The 21251-nt window shown below is 46.8% G+C and overlaps 2 protein-coding genes across 2 annotated transcripts in view; one reads left to right on the top strand and one right to left on the bottom strand.

Moving 5' to 3' along the window:
* Positions 1–9763: 9763 nt before the first annotated feature.
* Positions 9764–19928, top strand: T265_15418 (hypothetical protein; the record flags this gene model as incomplete). Its single annotated transcript, XM_009178012.1, has 4 exons — positions 9764–9954; positions 9987–10207; positions 16832–16991; positions 19633–19928. Coding segments are annotated over 4 exons (867 nt in total), but the record flags the coding sequence as incomplete, so codon positions are not given.
* The window catches only part of T265_11373 (hypothetical protein), a gene marked incomplete at both ends in the record, with an annotated part of 58306 nt that continues 56485 nt past the window's right edge, over positions 19431–21251 (bottom strand). The window contains one exon of the mRNA XM_009178011.1: positions 19431–20188. Coding sequence (XP_009176275.1) covers positions 20087–20188 — 102 coding nt within the window. The remainder of the gene's footprint in view (positions 20189–21251) is intronic.

Below are 21251 nucleotides of genomic sequence, written 5' to 3'. Positions count from 1 at the left end.
ATACTAGGACAATCTAGGACGAAAGGTGTATGTAAGAGAGATTGCCACCAGTCCCCGGAGCCCTACTGTAAGCTTTAATCGATGAGTGGTGCACGACGAAGAGGACTTCCGGTGCTAGCCTTGCATACTGATGGTGGAGAGTCTGGAGTCTCACTGTATCTTTATATGTGTTGTATGTGTCTACCTTCGAGAGCAGCAAGTTGGTGTGCATTTATGTTTGATTGACGAGGTGGGTTTTGATGCGATGAAGACTCGATATTGAGGAAGGCAGCTACAGCTATACATGTCGACGTAGGCCATATGCATAGCAGAGCTTCTTCTGGCTTTCCCAGGTGTATCGTTTTTTTAATACTTTTGGATGGGCGAAAGGCTAGTTTTTGTTGCTGTTATTTATGGCGTTACCAAATAACTAAACCGAGGCGAGGCCAAATCCAGCAGCAACAATCAAGAGACAGCAGTGCTCTTTGTATTTTTATTTCCTGAATTTAAAGACCAGGCTCAGAACCACCAGCGATGGGCTTTGCACCCATGCTACTGTAGGGGTGGTGGACATAAGAACACTCTACGGTGCAACGCAACAGAGGACCTTCCCTGAAGGGCGCACCCATCCACCATACGAGGTTTCCATCTCTCGTGCATGCTACCAGATCTGCAAGGTGGAAAACCACCCAAGCAGTCGTAAGTGCAATTCGTGCATTAATAAAGTACTCCAGGTACCAGTTTTTTCCGGCCGGGAGGAAGCAAGGCCAGTAAAAACAGCTGAGTCATTTCGAACAAGCAAACCGCAAACAGAAGCTGGTCTGGGCAAGTTGCGGAGGAGGCAGTGAAATGACAACTGCCAATGAGACAGTGGGGACGGATTGGTGATATTCAGGGCAAGTGCACTATGACTTAACGGCAACTGAGCTTTGGTGTGAGCTACCCTGTCAAGCAGAAGCATACCCCGATGTTGTGTGTGAGTGTTTGGTGAGCTGTGGAGCAAATCATCATATGGATCTGATGTATATACATCGGCGTATAATGTGCTATAGTAGTGAGAAAAAGCTGACCTTGGTTTCGTTTTTGTCAGTTAGAGTTAAGCCGACAGCACCAGTCACTAGACAGAGCTGGTGGAGTAACCCGGGGTAAGGATTTGACTAGAACGATATATAAGTTTGTTGGGGAAAAAAAGAAAAAACAGCCAGGCCGGTGACACAACATGCTTAGATCAAGTAGGCCTTTACGTCATACAGTGGCCTAAAGTAAGGGAAATACGACAGTTGGGTCTTTTACTTGCCTACTGACCTTATCGTCGCTACGTTCAAATGTGTACTGGACCCATTTTATGTAGGAGGTCGGGGGCAGTTGGGTTTTAGGTAGGACGGTAGCAGTTTCACAGGCAAGGAATTTATCCACGGACTGAGAAAAAGTATGATGATGCATGATGTTTCGCAGCTGCTCAGGAAGGCTGTCCCAGATGTGAGCGTAGTGAACCAGAAAGAAGTGGTGGCGTGTATTTGTACGAGCTGGGGGACACTAAAAGGTTGCAGGAGTTACGGAATCAGTAGCGAGGACGTGAGTTTACGTTCGGTATAGCCTCTGCACCAGGCGGTGTAGGAAAGCTAGATTCATCTTAAACCGTCCGAGCAATAGTGGCTCGAGGCCTGGGATTCGACAGCGGGAGCGGTAAGAGAGAAGGTTTGACCGAAGGAAAGGTTTTTCGTGGATGAGCGTTGGACGATTTGAAGTGCGAGCCTACAACTTTGGGTGTGATGGGAATATAATACGGGGCAGAATTCGATGATTGATCGTTCGCATAGCTGGAAGGCGAAAGGAGCCCAGTATTCAAGAACTGATCCTGCATGCTCGGGCAACATGGTAATGCACCTGGTGGGAAAAGTTAAACGTACAGGAGAAGCTGAGGCCAAGATCTTTGATATCGAATGAGTGAGTGATAAGAGTTTCATTTATTGCGACAGTATCAGACGGGAGGGAGCGGTGGCAGGGAATTATGCAGGATTTCGTGGAGGAGAAAAGGTTGCAGGAGTTACGGAATCAGTAGCGAGGACGTGAGTTTACGTTCGGTATAGCCTCTGCACCAGGCGGTGTAGGAAAGCTAGATTCATCTTAAACCGTCCGAGCAATAGTGGCTCGAGGCCTGGGATTCGACAGCGGGAGCGGTAAGAGAGAAGGTTTGACCGAAGGAAAGGTTTTTCGTGGATGAGCGTTGGACGATTTGAAGTGCGAGCCTACAACTTTGGGTGTGATGGGAATATAATACGGGGCAGAATTCGATGATTGATCGTTCGCATAGCTGGAAGGCGAAAGGAGCCCAGTATTCAAGAACTGATCCTGCATGCTCGGGCAACATGGTAATGCACCTGGTGGGAAAAGTTAAACGTACAGGAGAAGCTGAGGCCAAGATCTTTGATATCCGTGGAATGAGTGATAAGAGTTTCATTTATTGCGACAGTATCAGACGGGAGGGAGCGGTGGCAGGGAATTATGCAGGATTTCGTGGAGGAGAAGCTCAGGCCGGAGTCGTTTGACCAGCGAATCAGCGAGTCTTGCTCAATCTGATGAAATGTAAGGGCAGAAGGAGGGAAATGTGTACGCAATTTTTATATCGTCCGCGTATAGGAAGGCTTTACAATGGGATATGGCACCGAAGACGCCGTTGATGTACATTAAGAAGAGGATGGGGCCTAGCCGCGCTTCTTAGGATGGCTCTATTGGTGGTCGATAGTGGAGATGATTGTATGTCCCCAATTTGTGTTACTTGAGTCCCGTCAGATAGGTAGGAAGCGAACGATTTCATATGAAGGACGGCTGTTGGTCGTTGGATTCGTATATTATTCATATTTGGGGCCCGAACTCAGGTGTGGGCATGGGTGCGGACCCAGCAGTCACTATAAGCAGACAAGGTAAGGGGTATCGAATACAGGTATGAGTACGGTGAGCCATCGTTGGCCATTGGATTAGGTTGCCGCGCATAACTAAGACCCTATAATCAGCGCGGAATATGGGTACCGGCCTTGTAGTTACGATAAGCAGTCGGGGTTATTGAAAACGCGTATGAGTATGAAGGACCCTGCTTGGTCGTTCGACGAGATGGGCGAGGCCTCGTAAACAAGACCGCACACAGACACGAGCCTAGCGGTCACGATAAGTAGTCGAGGTGAATGAAAACGACAACCGTTGTCAGGGTGCCTGCTTTATGAGGTGTTCCACCTATGGAGCGTCATATTCATCAAATAAACGATGGTATTATACTGGTAATTTACTTGGTCACCTCGGGGCACTGTTTTGCCCACGGGCTTGTTATGCATGTATGGGAAAGAGAATCATCCACGGAGAGAAACTACACAGTTAACGCTGTTGTCTAACAATTTCATACTTGGTGGAGACTAAGCACCACGAGAAAATGTGTTTCGACGAATTTCGCTGCACAAAACTATCTCGTTTGATAAACCTGGGGAGCGTTAAAAACAAATGTCAATGACCGACTTTCCCTGGTTGGATTAGCATTGGATATTCTGAAGATCTCATTTCATTCCGAAATAAGACCGAAGAACGCCGAAATATTCTTAAATGAGATTTCGTACTTCGTTTCTCGTAAACCGGTAGCGAAATATGAACCGGCGATGGTCCGTGACCTTGAGGTTTAGACCAATTCAACAAAACGCCATGAGAAAGTGTATTAGATTAACTCCCCGTAAAAACAGCAAATTCAAAAACCCCGCAGTCCCGGCAAAAATAATTTAGGTGTGCTTCTAGTTGGCGGTGTTGGTTCATGGAATAACCTTCCTTCTACGGCGGTTCGTGCTGCATCAGGTACCCAGTTCAAAACCCTTTAAACGCTTCTTTATGATTTCTAGAGCAAGCAAGCTTACTGCTTCTCACGGGCAAGGTTACTGGTTCACGCGGCAAGCTTGGTGCTTCGTGCTGAGAACTAAGGGAACAGCGCTACTTCCTTTATTCAATTGTCATTCAGATGAATGGAATCAGCTGATCGACATGAACAAATCCGACCCGGTAAGCATGGGCGAAATCCTAGATCCTGTGTATCAATCACCGAGTCATGAAACACACTGGCTCGAAGAGGAAGGCATGAAACTGTGATCTAATCGTCAGATGTGAAATCCCTTGGAACCCTCTGGCATGTGATTCATTCACAAGCCTGCATTCTGATTGGTTAGTTGTGCACAGGCAGGAAAAGCGCGCATTCAAATTGCATTTGTGCACAAGCCAAGAAAAGAAACGGGTTGGATGCTTAAGGCACATAAATTAAGTAAAGACGAATCTTCAGAGCGAGCGGTAAATTAGTGTGAGACAATCAGGAGAATTTATTCCAGGAGATCCGCTCATTCTCACGTGAGGCTTTTGCAATTTGGCGTTTATTAGGTGAGTACGCAAAATTTGCATCATAAAACGCATCCAATTGCCCTGAGAACTGTGACCTCTGTTTCCTCTCGCAACCTCTTTGTGACCAGTCACACGACGTATCTGGATAGGAGTTTGCAGGAAGTCGACATCTGTGTGTGCCTTCAAACTTAACTACATGTTGAAGACTTTCCGTGCTCGGAACTTTAGGTTGCCCTCATATTTGTCATTCATATTACTGTGTTCTATTTGACTGTCAGCAAAAGCGGTAGTGTCCTGTGTAGGAAGGAGCTGACGCAGGATGGTGCTTCGCTCACCGACCGTGGTCTTAGCTTGTGAATATCAGTCTCTCTAGGCTTGTTCCGTAATTACACCATTCAGCTCCGGGTTCACTCCCTTTCTGCCTCGCGAAATCCATGCCATATAGCTTAAGAGAGACAGTTGGCCTGCACAGCTGGTTTGCACTCGACCACATCCCTCTTGCAAACCAATACCAGCTCTTGTTCTTACTTTGGTAAACAGAATTCACTCCCCTTCATTATCCGGTTGGATTTTTAAAAAAGGAACTTTCTAAGTTCGTGAGCACGTAATGCACTAAGACCCGCTTTGTACCTCATCTACATCGTTTCAGCCGACGTATTGCCATCGATCTTCACTCTTTATTTCAGCTCACGTTGATGACCAAAGCAGACTGAGGCGTTCCTTATACGATCTAAGTTAGGACTTTAAGGTCTTATTATTTCCCCGAACAAATATCCTTCAAACTTCACCAAAGTATCACATAATGCTACCACTCCTGTCCAACGGAGCGCCTCATATGCAAAACGCCCAGCTCTCAACGCTTTAACTTCTCGAGGCCGATCGTCAGTGTCCTGAGTAACCTCTCTTTAGCAGTACTGACATCTCTACCTGACCAACCCACCAACTCTCTTCCATCACGGCTACCTAGAAGGATCTCAGGTTCAGACAGGCCTGGAAATTCTCAAACTCCGTTTGCACAAGATGGAAAGTGAACTAGCATCCTTCCAAGGCATATAGCCCATTGCCACATGCGATGCATCAAATCTTGAAAGGGCGTCAGTTCTTATTGACACGCTTGATTGTGAATTTTGTCAGCGCATGCAATACCATCGCCAGGTCCGAATAAACGACGCGCTTGACCGAATATTGCTTGAACGAACAAAATCCACCATCATGACCCATGTCACATGCTTTACACCACCTACACAGCTCGACGGTTCCAAAAGTCAAAATTACCCTTGTGTTGCCCAATAATGCGATTCAGGGATGAAAACCATGCCTTTACGCTTCCAGCTACGCAGCGATCCGGAGGCTTGCGTGGTAGGGTGTGCAGGGGTTGATATAACTTTAAGCTGGCGGGCGGAATGATCTTTGCCTAACGGGATAATCTCGATAGTCTGTACTATGCGGTTCATCTGGTAACGTCCGTGAAGGAGTCTCACAAGCAGCAAGTTGGTCACTGTCTTTTCGCTTTGTCTGCTGGCGCCCTAGCCGATTCTAGCTCTGACACCATGGAAGACAAGTTTTATGACAATTTGAATGCAGTTTTGCGGCAGGCTGGAAGCTCAGATATCGCGGAGACCTGAGTGCGAAAGTGGGTTGGCTTGGCGCATCTGTGACTCAATTAGGTGTTCGTTCTGGATTGAACTTGGCACGTACGGACACTGGTGAACGATTACTTAAGCCATATTTTTGTCGCAGGCTGTTTTCATGCCATACCAGCTTCCGAAGTAGCTGGAGTCGTCTGGTCACATAGTGTTCTCCAACGGCAAGCTGACTACGAACTCAAACTGGCCACTTTGCCGTCAGTTATTGATAACGTGGATCAACAAGTGACTAACGTTTCTTTTGGAACACAGTTGTGGATTCCGACCACACTCGTCCGGAGTCACTTATACCTTCGATTCTAAGGGCCACGCACATGCGGAGGATTCGCTTAGCAACTGAGAGTCTCGCAGGTTCGGATGTTGGACGTATTCTTCAGAGTCGTCTTCTGAAGTTTTTTCGAACTGCTTTATCACCAGATGATAATTTATACTGGGAAGAGGTCGCCACCTGTTTGGACAGTGCTGGACTTCTGTCTGCGACACAGCGCTGTCAGGCTCACTCAGGCACTGGATATCGGACCAAACAGTGGCACTGCTTGAATCTCGGAGAAATGTTCCCCAGATCCCCAGTGTAATTCGGCCCGACGAATTATCAGACGTCAATTGAAGGTGAGCGTGCACATCAAGCATAAACCCTGGTGGACTCGGAAGGCTAGGGGATTGAAACAGGCCCAGAAACCCAGGAATGCTCGAAGATTATTTCACCTGATCCGTGTGACCGGTACCAGAAAACTATCTGTGAGCGAATGTATCAAGAACAGGAATGCGGCGACCGTCTTGCATGAAGAAGAACGCTCCGACAGTGGACCGAGTTCTTCGAACAACAGTTATCGTTGCCACCGGTTTTCACTCATCTGGAGCCTGGGCGGTGAAACTGGAAACCCTTACGTTCTCGGAGATTTGTGACTGCATATGTTCTCTCAAGCGCCACCAAGCTCCTGGTCCGGATAAACTACCACCCGCATTGTTAATAGTTAGGGGTAAAGTCCTCAGTCTGGGTTTGTCTGATCTGTTTACCTGCATTTGGGGTAAAGCGACTTTCCCAAACAACTGAGAAGAATCGTTGATAGTGCCCATTTTTAAAAAAAGGGGCTCGTAGTGAGTGTAATAACCACAGGGGGGTCAGCTTGATCCCGGTTGTAACGAAACTTGGTCTCTCTTGTGCTTCTTCGCCTTACGGTGGCTCGTGAAACACTGACTCGAGAGCAGCAAGTGGGATTCCGGCCAGGTAGTGGTTGGGCCGACCAAATCTCCACACTCCGTCAGGCGCTAGATCAATGCCAGACGTACGAACGACCCACAACTTTAATATCCACGGAATTTTCAAGGCGGACTCGAATTACTTCACTTGTCTGCTCTCTTTAACACACTCGTCCAGCAAGTACTGTCCCCTAAGTTTGTGAGCATAATAAGTTCTTTGTACTCCCAGACTCTTAGACATGTGGGAGTATATGGAGAGCTCTCCAAAAGCTTCCTTACACAAGGCGGTGTCCGTCAGGTGTGCCCACTCTCTCCATTTCTATTTACCTTCATGGTTGATGAGATAATAAAATGAATCCTGGAAGGTCTTCGAGACCGTGGTGTTCAAATGGCTGCCCACGAAAACTTTGTGAATCTGGAATGTGCAGATATCATCGTTCTCATCTTTAATGAGGAGAGGAGGGCAATGGTGTTTTTAGATGTTCTGACCAAAGTCATCTCGCCCTTTAGCATGCGCTTTAGACCCACAAAGTCTAAGTTCTTGTTCTTGGACATGCAGTCACTGAACACACCATTTGCAATCCAGGGAGAGGCACCTGAAGCTGTTAGTATTCAACATATCTTGGAAGTTGTATTGGTTTCAATTGTAGTGTGATGGATGAGGTCAATAAACGAATCTGCAAGGTTTGGTCCGTGCTTTTTAATTTGGGATACCTATGCTGTCGCACCCATATATCCCTGAATCTAAATGGACAAGTGTATCAGACTACAGTGCGGACTGTTTTGTGGTGCTGCTGAGTCTTGTCCTGTCCGAGCAGCGGAGTTGAGACGTCTTCAGGTGTTCGACAATCGTTGTCTCAGGACCAGTATATAGGTTGGTGTCGGAGAGTCAGTAGCAGGGTGATTGGAAATTGAGTTTTCTGTTTTGCAACGGGGACTCCCATTGAAGAATGTTTCCATCGCCAGAGGATGCGTTTGTTAGACCATGTGTCGCGTGTGCCGAAGAGAATGCTGTTTTCTGTGCCCAGTTCAGAGTGACAGAAGCAGAAAAGTGGCCAACCCTTGACCTCGCAGGTATGCAACAGACCGCGAAACGGTTGGGTGCTGTCGGTGCTACCCTCCTTCCGGGATGGGAACTACGTGATTCCCACTGCTCCTGGTTGAAGAGGTTGCAAGATATGGCTGCCAATCGATGTCAATAGCGTTTTTGTCAGTTTCTATCCGGATTCTCTGAATTAGTGTCGGGATGTGTAGGCACCTCGGAAGGACTGTGGTAGGCTAGCAGTAAGTTCATTCCCCATCCACTTTTATTCTTTTATTCACAATAAGCCTTTCAAATAAATCACGTTTGTGTGGTAGCGAAGCATTAGGTTTAGACACTGATATTATACTGTCGATGATAATGCGGTGTCTACCGTCTATTTTGGTCCAGGTCAGCTTGACTGTTCATAATGAACTTTCCATCAAAGCAACCGAGATGACTTCGCGTAGACTGTTGGCCCATATTTTTCCTTGGTCTCACGAATCGGCAGAACACTTTCTCCACATGTATATTCCGAAAATCTTAATCCCTATAATAATAATAATAATAATAATAAATAATCATTCAGCCGTAGCGTCATTTCGGTGTTTAGCTGCCATGCCAACGGAAGAAGGCACGCTGGAATGAATACCGCCAGGTTGCCCAAATCCAGACAGGAGCAGTCAAGGTGGTGATGTCGGTCTCTAACCACGGACCTTTTGGTACGTAAGCGCGCGCCTTAGCCACTGAGCTGTCTGGAGGCCCATTTTGTTGTGGATACGTTGGAGTAAATCTCGGCTGCATGCGATCACTATTTCGGGTTTGCTACTTCCTGTTGCGTCTCCGAAGTTAGGGGTTTCCTCCTCATGCAGGAGAATGGAACGTTTTGTTATCAACTGCCAGTTTCAGTAAGCACCTGCTAGCTTTACTCATTTTCTCTACCTTGGGCTAAATGGTCCAAGTGGTTAGAGCGCATACTTACTGACCGGAAGATCAGTGGTTCGAACCCAACCTCTGCCTCTCGACTTCCCCTGTCTAGGCTTGGGCAGCATGGCAGTATCCCAGCCCTCGTGCTTCCTTTGGATGGCATGGCAATTAGGCACCAAAAGGGTGCTACAGCTGAACGACAATTTCTCTACCTGGGGGATTCTTAAGATGAATTCTCATGTATGCACGCCTTGATGGATCAGTGTTCACCGTGAAGGTTGACTGGTCCCACTTGGCCCGCTAGTAAACATACCGCTGATGCGAGGTCAGACTGATCAACAATCGTCTTTCAGGCGAACCGAATTCTGTTTGGGGACAGAAAGATCAGAATACAACACAGAAAGCTCAGCAAATCAGACGGACCGTGCGTGAACAGTGACACGAGTGACGAACGTTGACTCCGATGCGCTTCATCCCCTTTCGGTATTTTGGTGTATTCGCGCGTCCAGCAGGTACCAACCGAGGGCTATCCTCTCACGTTTCTCGGAGCAATGAAGACGGTTTTACTCGCTCAATTTTTTGCAAGGCTGAGGTAAATTGTATTTTGTCCTTACTATTTGTATAGATGAGAGAAGTGATGCGCGATGGTAAACCGGTGAAGATTTTCACTGGTCTAGTGGACCAGTCTGCCGAACATGTGGGAGACCAGTTCGTTACGTTCCATATGAAACTGACCTACAAACATGACCTGGATTATCGGGCCTTAATTAAATGGGCGCTGGATAGGATGAAGCGGCAAAACCGGCTGCGGCAAATGTAAGCTCACTTTTACTTTGTTCTATTTATAGTGTCTCAAACGATGCAATTCAACATCTTGGTCTGGATCTGGCGGTAGCTCATATGATATGTAACATCGGTGGTCGGGTGAAATTTGTCGGGAGCGACAAATGGTTTTTCCGGTACGCTAATTTGAGACCGGAATTGCCGACCCAGTACGCTGGAGACTTGCGATTGAGTGCCATTGATTTATCTGGATCGAACGTTGTCTTTGAAGGCTTTGAACTCTTCCGTAAGTCTCCAATCTCTTCGTCAGTGTGGCTCCAACCCTGTTTTCGACCTTCACTTTAACAGTCGTCAACTGCGGAGATATTGTGAGCTACAAAACGCACGCCTTAGCAGGTTGACATGATAGTTTCAAGAGTTATGATGACCAAAATATCAGCGATAGAGCGAGTTGTACCTACTCTGTTTGCTGAATTGGTGATCGAAATAGAACACGAGTGTCCAGCAATACTCCTTCAATGGTATTAATGGGAACAAGCAAAATGTTTCATTGGCGTTCTGTTACAAATCAGGAGCGGCGTGTTTCAAAAGGATAGGGATTCTGCACATCCGCATGGAACAGAGATCGGGGCGAGTCCATCAAAGGAATTCGGACACAATAAAACATCTCCTCAAGGGATACCGATCAGGAGAACCAAACTGTCACTAAGTCCTGGGCATCACCTTGGATGTTCGGTAGATGTTCGTCCAGATGACTAACATTCCCGTGTGGGCGTTGTGGCAGTATCCCAGCCCATGTACAACCATGATATTTACAAGTAGCAGTACGCTCGTGGAACATCTTCGGGTCGCCTTACTTACTACATACAGCAGGGCAGGTAGGTGAAAACATGCTAATGCTGACGCCTCCCTTCTTACAATCTCACGTCTTCCCTCTTTTACCCTACCCCACCCAAATTCGAATGCTCTCTTCTCAGGTCCCAACACTAGGAGTGATCGTTTTGCTCGACGTGCATCACACTGAGCTGCAGCTCCTGTACGTTTGACTTTAGTAACAACCCTGGACACTTCGAAGTCCTTTGTGAAACCCTGAAAGCGTGTCTGCTTAGCTGGCTCTAATGTTCACACACTGAAGCAATCAGCACAAGAGGTAGCTCTTGCTCGCACGTTGGATCCCCCTGGATTGATGTATGTTGTCTGTCAGGAACGAGGATGCAGGACGCAAGTACTGTGATCGAACTAACTGTCCCCTTGCTCTATTCCAGGCTCCGGCTTGCGTCACCTCGTGATGCATAGGCCGGCTGGGATGGGTATTATATTGAGCGGTTGAACGGAAGTGTCTGCTTGATTGAATACCTGTTGATAGTCGCCTCTGTGCGGTTCGTTTGGCAACATCTGTGAGAGACTAGATGAATTGATCGCCCCTTGTTTATTGTTTGCTTACGCCCTAACTGACTGTAGCCCTGTATCTGCGAATGACAGTTTCTATGACGCTCTAGGTGCCCTTGTAAAGTGGGATGAAAGCTCAGATGTCGTTGTGGTTGCTGGTGACATGAACACCCAGGTAGGTAGACCAAGCGCACCCGACTGGGTGGTCCTCTTCGTTTGGACACGAGAAGCACGGACATCGGCGACCGCTTACTTCAGATGTGTGCCCATCACCTACTCTTCCTTTGCAGTACCAATTTCAGGAACCGCGGAAATTGTTTGATAACGTGGTGCCCACCAACAAACCAGCCCCGAATCCAAATAGACCACGTCGCCGTCACTTGTTGATAGCGAGGGTCGATCACCGCCTGCCGCTCCTTCTGGAACACCAGTGTGGAATCCGAAGATGCACTCGTTCGATGCTTCTTTTCATTGTGCTTTTCAAGTTTACACAAAACGCACACAACGCTTAGCCATTTAGAAACTAATGCACCCAGGAATCAAAATTAAATATCAGAACCGTTTCCCCCGAACGCCTGCCGGACGGTATGATGTCAGGTGTAAACGACCAGTGGGAATAGATATCCAAAGCACTAATCAAAGACCGATTTGTGTTTGCCGTACAACCCAACCAACCTCATCCAAATAGTGGATCTCTGATGGGACCATATGTTTGCTGGAGGCGGGGTGACAAATTCCTCCTGGCCGTAGTCACAACTGTACCCGACGGCAAGTGAAACCGAGTGTCCGTGCAAACCGATAAGCTTGGTGGACCCAAAAGGCCGAAGAAATGGAAGATTCAAAAAATGCTGAAAACGTCCATAAGCTGTTCCACTTGATTCGGTCGACTGGTCCTCGGAGGCCTCTTATCAGCGAAATTATCGGGCACCAAAATGGCCCCCTGATATGCAGCAAAGCAGAACGTTTGGATCGGTGGGCACAGCGATTCAGTTGGCCACCTGCTACCTCTATTGCGGAATCCTGGCCTTCAACAGGAAAGTTGACTGTGAATATGGAGTCGTCTTCGCTTCAGAAGTGTTCGAATGTATCATATTCAAGTGTCATCATGCTGCTGGTGTTTACGACCTTTCACCTGCTCTGTCCAAGGATGGCGTGAGTTTCTTAGCCAGTGTCTGTCTAGCCTATTTGGGTCTGTCTGGGAGAAAACCACCGTCCCAGACAACTGAGGTGAGTCGTTAATAGTGTGCAATTTCAAAAACGGTACTCGCATTAAATGCAGTGATCACAGATATGTTGATTTGACTCCTGTTGCGACAAGGTTTCTGACGTCACCGATTCTTCGTCGTCTTACTGTGACACGCGAAGTATTGACTCTTGAGAATCAAGCGGGATTTTGACCGGTTGACCACATCTTCACGCAAATTTTCACACAGCAATGCCACATGCACAGACGACTCACATTCTTGATATTCCTTGATTTCAAGGATGCGTTCGATTTTGTCGATCGGTCAGTGCTGTTGACTTCACTTGCCCCAGAAGTTTGTGAGCATAATCCGGTCCCTATATTCACGTACTTGGCGTTTGAGTGTATGGCGAGCTCCCCAAAAACGCCCCCTACAAAAAATGATGTCCAACAAGGGTTTCGCTCTCCGTTTTTTGTTCAACTTCGTCATTGATGAGGTAGTGAGATGAACGCTAGAACGTCTTCGAAACCCCGGTTTTCAAAATGTTGCTGGTGAGTGCCTGGTCAACCTTGAGCACGCAGGCGACATCGCCCTCATCTTTGGAGACCAAGGTGAAACACGAGCCTTGTTGAATAAACTGACCACCGTCATATCATCTTTCGGCATGTGGCTTGTATCTCCAAAGTGCAAGGTCATACTTCAGAACGTACAGTATCCGAACATACCCCTTACAATTCAAGGAGAATCACTGGAGATTGTGGAGAATTTTGAATACCTCGGCAGTTATGTTTGCTCTGGCGGAAATATATGTGATGAAGTCGGTCTAAGAACCTCTCGACCGAAAGCTGCCACCTTGACGTGGTGGTCGTGCTTGAGTGTTGCAATGATCCCGCGGCCTACACTGGCTGGAACTTCGTTCCACAAGGTGCAACCATGCCAGGAAGGCCAAAGGGGAGCAGTCAGACCAAGAGCAGTGAGACCCTGTACTACCAGTAATCGTGTTACGGGACCATCTGGGGGTAATGTGGTACTGTCCTATGTGACAGGAGTGTGAATGCAGTAAGGTGATTTCCCCAGGCAGCCAGCATTCTCTTATTTATGGAAACAGCGGTGCTGATTTCCCCCGAAGGTCGGGTGAGAAAAGGTCGGCTCCAAAAACTGCACACTCCGATCGCCCAGCGGTTGACCGGCGGCGATACGGTTGAAATAATTTTAAAACCAAAGAGTCTGGTGCTGCTCAAAGGGCACCTGCTGTGCGCATCCGCAGGTGCGTACGTCATAGAGAATCACTGGAGGTTGTGGAGAATTCTACATACTTAGGTAGTCATGTTTGCTCTGACGGAAACGTGTGTGATGAAGTCACTCCAAGAATTTCAAAGGACATAATCATGTTTGCTACTTTGCGTCACTTGTGGCGTCAAAATGCATATCGGGCTAAAGCAAGGGCTGTAGTGTTTGATGACCTCTGCGGACCGATGATGTGAGGCGTTTTCAGGTTTTTGGCCACCGATGCTTATTAGGCGTTGCTGGTTCTGGATGGAGTCAACGGATTAGTAACGAAAGGATTAGAAAACGGGTATTTGGTTTTACGAGTACTTCAATCGCAGAAAGCACACAATACCATAGATTACGATAACTCGGCCATGTGCTACGCATTCATAAACACCGTCTACAGGGACGGGTGTTGTTTTCCGTGCCTTCCTTCAAATTGCGGAAACCACGAGGTGGATAACATATGACTTGGAAAAAGGATTTGAAAGAGATTACGAAGAGTTGGGGTGTTGTCGGTGCAGTGCTGCTCCCATGATTGGGTCCCGTGACGTCCCCTACACCTAGCTGGAGACATACGAAGAATTGGCGGCTGATCGATGTCAATGACGTTCGTGCGGTCAGTTTCTCCCCATATTGTCTGAGTGAGTGGTTGGAGGTGTAGGCACCTCAGAACGCTTGCGATAGGTCAGCCACTAGGTCCACTCCCTCATCCATTCTATTTATCCTCTGTTCACTCTTACTCCTTAAATATAATTAGATGGACCTCATGGTTAGACGACATGAAGAATCAGTGTCAACACTGATCTGATGATGACAAACAGCAGACTTGTCCTAAGTCAACTTGACGTGTTAAAGTAATCAAACAGAGGCCATCATTGCCACACAGTCACATCCTTATTGAAAATGGCTTCAATATGGCTAGAAACGTCCCTTCAAGAGCATATCACTCCCATTTACAGAAGTCACGTCCTTAATATAGTTCAGAAAATTAGCATCGTTTCGGTCGTATTGCACACATCACTGTATGAGAGATCTAACTGCGTGAACCCCTCGTCCGTGGAGCCGTCGGCGGATGCCTCATCCGCCTCGCCGCGCACTACTTAACCGCAGATGTTAATGCGAACGTCGAATCTTATTGGGCGGCCATCAACGACTGGAAATTTTGTGTTACATTTAACGTTTTGATCCCGACACCATAAGTAATGGTCTTTCTAGTGAGGGAACGGAGGAACCATTTATATGCACACGTCCTCGAGTTTTTATTATCGTCTGCAGCAGCCGTCTTCGAATCCTACCGGGCTCCGCGCTTCCAGAAGTGGATGACATCGCTGTATCTATTGAGATGCTACGGACTCAATAACCTAACGACTAACTGAACCTTTACTACAATTATCTGTGTCGAGCCATTTGTTTTCATTTTACCATCCGATGGAGGGACAGACGTCCCTGGGGTTCCGCGCACGCGGTGAATGGCCGAAATCGTTCAGCCGCAGCACCCTTTCGGTGCCTAGCTACTATGCCACCCGAAGGAAGCACGAAGGCTGGGATACTGCAGCCTTGCCCGAACCTAGACGGGAGAATTCGAGAGGTAGAGGTCGGGTTCGAACGACGGACCTTCCGGCTAGTAAATTCGCGCCCCTAACACTGGTCCATCTTGCCAAGATGCGATTTGTGATACGTCTTGCTGTGAAAACTTCAGGGAATGATTGCGTGTCTATAGGCTTTATGCGTTGCGGATACAATGAGAGACAAGTCTGCAAAACTAAGGATGGCAGGTGTAGTTCATGAGTCAACGGAAAAGCACAAACGTCAAGTAAAAATAACCGCAGAAACAACATCACACTCTCGTCTTGTCTTGTATACACAGACAAGCGCGTCACATAAAAGGTTCGCACAGACAGTCGGCCCCGAGTTCAGGAAGAGTGAAGCGGTTGGAAGCATAATAAGTGCTCACCGAGTGATCCCTTTTTAAAATTGGTTCTCAAAATACAATGTGACAACCTGTTGACAATTCATCCATTAACAATAACACGTCGAGATAAACATCAGGGCGAGGGGCGGGTTTCGAAATGATAATTACGGTGTTTCTCATATAGAGAACCCGTTATTTAGGGATCTTACTTTAGTTCTCCAAGTTCGCACCTCAGGAGTCCGAAGATTTTGATCGTTATGACTATAATGGCTTGGTGAAATTCGGCTTATCTGATTCAGGATGCATTTTGCTCCAGGAAAACCTTGGTAGATTCTTGATGCATCTTTTCACCTCAAGCTCCACCAGAGTTTCCATTCATTCGAGCGAAGCAACTGAAGTTGTTTCGAAGGTATGCTACATTAAATTCTTGCTTAGAAGCGTCTTCAGGATGTTCAGACAGTAAACGTAAAATAAACGAATGCCATTTGTCACGGACAGTCCTACCAACTCTCTCAGTGGTTAGGATAATTTCGAAATGTCGGTATTTGGTAGTTTTAGCCTGCTCACTTTGCTTCATAAAAATTCATTATTCCCGGATGAGCTCAATTATTCGCGCCATCCACTGCCATCCACCGGATCTCTAACACCCATCTAATACTCACCACACGCGCTGATGATTTCTCGTTCTTTGTTTTACCAAGCTCAGTTACGCGAGCTCCGCCAGCTGCGTGTAAGGCGATGTATCTATGTGGACGACTTTTGTATGTCCCGTGTCGGAAGAATAGCAAACCTGGAGCTGTTGGATGTCAGCGAATGTCCACGGGTTACCTCAAAGGGCCTTGCAACGTTGGCCCAGCTAAAGTAAGTATAATCGTTTCCCTCATTAACACCCAATACTGTGTCGATGGTGCTCTCAGTCCACTTCTCTCCAGACGTCTCTTTCATACGTTCCGTTCTTACCGAACCCCCCCCCCCGAAAAAAAATAAAAACAGAGNTTTGGTAGTTTTATCCTGCTCACTTTGCTTCATAAAAATTCATTATTCCCGGATGAGCTCAATTATTCGCGCCATCCACTGCCATCCACCGGATCTCTAACACCCATCTAATACTCACCACACGCGCTGATGATTTCTCGTTCTTTGTTTTACCAAGCTCAGTTACGCGAGCTCCGCCAGCTGCGTGTAAGGCGATGTATCTATGTGGACGACTTTTGTATGTCCCGTGTCGGAAGAATAGCAAACCTGGAGCTGTTGGATGTCAGCGAATGTCCACGGGTTACCTCAAAGGGCCTTGCAACGTTGGCCCAGCTAAAGTAAGTATAATCGTTTCCCTCATTAACACCCAATACTGTGTCGATGGTGCTCTCAGTCCCCTTCTCTCCAGACGTCTCTTTCATACGTTCCGTTCTTCCCCCCCCCCCCCCGAAAAATATTCAAAACAGAGGCTTCCGGTAACAGCCGCCAATGTCTCTCGCCTCTAGCCTTCCTGGAGATGCTGCTGATCTGAGAATTTCTGCTCGATTTGGAAATTTTTCAGTAGTCACTGAGACAGCAGAATACCGTGTTTAATGGTACATGACAACTGATCATAAGGTACCAGTGAACAAGCTATCAACAAGTTTGTCTCACTAAATCTTCTGCCGTCTATGGCGTCGATTTCAAGGGAGAAATGTCGTTGTCCTTAAATTCGCTCCAGACGCAGGCTTTCATGATACTCGGAACTAAATGATTTACCTGAACCCCAATCGAGTCCTTATGCAAGAGGTGATCTATCCAACAACAACTGGCTGAGCAACCCAAGTCAGTGGAGCTGGACAAGCCGTGAGCTTTCCATCAGCTGAGGCTCATTTCGTTCCGTCTCACATATTCAGCTTGTCGATGCTGTGGTAGTTCCGTTCCTCCGCTCCAGTGCACAAATCTTCATTAACTGGCGATAAATGCATTATTCGTGAATCGAAACGGAGTCAGTAGGTCGCTTTCAGTTGACACACGTACCCGACTTGTGGTTCGAGGGTTAAATACCATTACCCTTAGAGTGCACACCACAAGCACTGGGAGCACAGCACACTCCACTAATTGAAGAGTTTATGTGCAGCCAAGCGATGTCAATTCAAACAGACACTACAAATGTACGCACTGCAGGGTTCAAGGGATATAGTCATCTACTAACCCCCTAAGAAATGGAGATATACAGCATTCAACGCACACCCAACCAATCACCACGCTGAAAACTAAGCGAATTCCCATCAGCAGTTCATTGGTTCACCTGAGTGGACCATTGTTCTTGCAACGTTGACTGAATCCGTAACTACCAGCGGAAGCCATGGCGGGCTTGACCAGTTCGTTCGGTTCCTCATACTGGGCCAGTTATCCGTCCGGCATCAGCAATGTGTTCTGGTTCCCTTTAGATTTGCTTAGACAGATGTAGTTGGGGCGTGATAAACTCCTGTCTTGTTTGGGTATCACTAAAATACACGTTCAAGGTTTCCTACGCGACATTTTGTGTTACATTCATATGTACATTTCGCTTAGTAATAGTGTCTCATTCTAGAAATCTTTCGGTTCGCGGATGTCCCAATGGCTCACTATTTTAAACAGATTGTCGTAATGTTAAGACTACTCATAAGTAGTTAATATAAAAGGGGGCTAGTGATATCATTTTGTGGGTGCCTCACCAATACAATTGAGGAGTGAGATTAAACGAGATCATATCATCATAACATCATCGAGTCACACGCGAATACTACCTTAAGTTGCAGGTCATTGTTCGACTCCATAAGAACATTAATAAGTTGACTTGTTGGCATTGTCCCAAGTTTTGGTAGCTCGAGTGCGTTTACTGCTGGTTGTTCAGATGGCTCTTGATCCGCTTACTGAGCGTGGCAGTTAGGTTGCAGCAACAGTTGACGAAACATAATCGGTGCGTCCACCGAGGACGCCTGTTAAGTTCGGCGAACAGATCAGCAACCGCCTGACCAATCTACCAGTAAGTTAACTTTTGAAACTGATTTTGATTAGTAGAGAACTTCCAATATTTCTTCGCACCGAATTCCAGGAAATAAAGGATAATTGATAGCACCTAAAACCTCCTTGTAGCCTCCGACTTTCTTCACTTCGCTTCACACGTAGGAGACAAAAAACCCTACGGTGGCGAAGAAAACCATGGGTCCGTGTTTGGATTCAATGTTCGGTTTCGTCTTTCACAATCGTAGAGTACAACAAACATGATTCGGTGTGTAACACCAGTGCCACCATCGTGTATTCTGTAGTCAACGACAGCGTTGGTGCTCAGTCTAACACCAGTCTTAAGTAGCTGGTATCACTGACCAACGAGTACTTACCAGGATAAGGATTGAATAAGGTTTAACGATCCAACAAACAGCAGCGCAAGTACTGCCGAATCATACGGTGCGGTTATTCATTGATGCAATTAATATGACGGTCTTACAACGAGCCAGATTAGGAAACCGCTGAGGTAAACATTCTCACAATTTAGGCCTGAATGAGTTTTCGACTTACAAGCTGCTCGTCTGCAGGGGCTCTCTGATCATTTGACCGTTCGTAACATTCTCTTCGAGAAATACCTCTAACTAGTCGCACTTTTCAGTCTTTGAACACCAGGTCATTTAGTGATAGGAAACTAGAGAAAAGTAGTGCCCCACGCCCGACTCATTTTCTTGCAAGAGTCCCAGGACTGAAAAGGCGGCAACATAAAATGAAGTGTATTCGAAAGTGGATGGTTAACTCTACACAAGAAATTTAACATTGTGCTTCTGAACCCCATAACAAGTCGTAGAGTTATGGCTCCAACTTTACTCTATAAAGCATTGAGCGGAACCCCAAATGTCTGAAATTCTGCCTGACCCGGTGTGAAGGAAAGTAGACTTTCCGACACTAGATGGAAATATCAATAAGCAAGAATGTGCATTAACAAACATCTCTCCCTAATTACAGAAACCTTCGCCACCTCCTGGTACACAACAATCCAACGATGGAAGATAAGGAGCTGGTTTGTCTGCTGCTGGAGGAACACCTGCCCAAGTTATTTATTTCTGGCGTGAACTACCTGGGGGAGCTTCCAGAGGAGGCTCGCCGTCGCGTGGTTGCTCTGATCGGGAGTGGTAGTTCAGACGCTGTGACTGTGAAACATCTGTCTGGAGATATCAGCACCGAGAATCCCCTCACTTCTGCTGGGGAAGCTAAAACTGATGAGGAACCCAAGAAATTCGAGTACCAGCGGGCCGCTGCATGATGCTTCTAGGTACTGAATTGTACATAGTTATCTGCCCTTTCTTAGTGATTCATTATAACCAATAAAAGTGCATTGAAAGATAGAATTCATTTTAGTGACAAGTAACCGGGTAAAATATCACAGTGCGAATACATTGATGTTAAGGTAGCTGTTCCATCATGTGTTGGTCGATCCCTCCGTCTTAGCGTATTGTGTGAGTTCCACGATCTTCTGAAGTCGTTCCATAGATTCGGCGTTAGCTCCCCAGAGAGAACCAACCTATAGTAGAAAAAGAGGAATGAAGTTCACTACTGTGAAGTGTTTAAGTGTTTGTTTACTTTTGCTGTGATACTGTCCAGTCGATATCTATGGACCTGAAGTAAGCAAATAAAACATACATACGCAGCACACCATACGACATAAATTACTCGGTGGGGTTGTAGGTCCTCTCGAAAAACACGGAGCTCACGGGGGATGTAAGACTGAGAATTCTGGATCACTTGCAGTGAATTCACCAGGTTTGTTGACCGTCATCCTAGACCATGTGGCTGAATAGCAAAGCGCTGAAAACCAAGCCGTTTTTGAAATTACTTGTTTGGTGATGTTGGTGTTCGTTCAGTTCAGTTCATTTTTTTCAGGTATAAATTAAGCCTCCATTACAGCGGCTCCAGATGCTATAGCCTCGTTAACCTGGAATGAGCAGAATAAGTGAATAAAAATCAGGCGTTGGATGTGATCGCTCAATCAGTTCATCGAAGTTAAATCGTCCTGTTGTTTCAGTATGTTGAAGAAGGGGAGAGCTGTGTAGTGAAGGTAATACCTCTGATGCAGGATTACTATTGGCTGCGAGGGAGACATATCCACCATGTCCACTAATCGTTTATTTGTCTCGTCCAGGGACCCACATCCAGGCAGTTACCGACGCGGGTGAGTGCGTTGAAAGTCCGTTTTAGTGTCAAATAACCGGGTAAAATGTTTCTATAACGCAGCGATCAAACGATAATATGAGCGGACTGTTATGATGCCTGATCCCGGCTCCCAGTACAAGATCAGGAATGTTAAGGTAAGCCAGATGGATTTTGGGAAGTTCAGTCTTCCTCGTAGACCAGCTGGTCACACTGCGCAGATTACGCTGGTTAGGTCGTGTGCTTCTTATGCTGGAAACCGTTTGCCTCGTGGATCCCCTCTTCGTTCAACCTTTTGTCGGGATAAGAGGATTCAGGGGCGGACAGTCCAGCTGTAGCGCCGTTTCGGTGCCTAGCTGCTGTGTCATCAGAAGGAATTATGAGGACTGGGATACTGCCAGGTTGCTCAAGCCTAGACAGAGGAAGTTGAGAGGCAG

Source organism: Opisthorchis viverrini (genome assembly GCF_000715545.1).
Source record: "Opisthorchis viverrini unplaced genomic scaffold opera_v5_493, whole genome shotgun sequence".
Lineage (NCBI taxonomy): Eukaryota > Metazoa > Platyhelminthes > Trematoda > Opisthorchiida > Opisthorchiidae > Opisthorchis > Opisthorchis viverrini.
The sequence above is the reverse complement of the archived record's forward strand: the minus strand, read 5'-3'. Positions and strand labels throughout refer to the sequence as shown.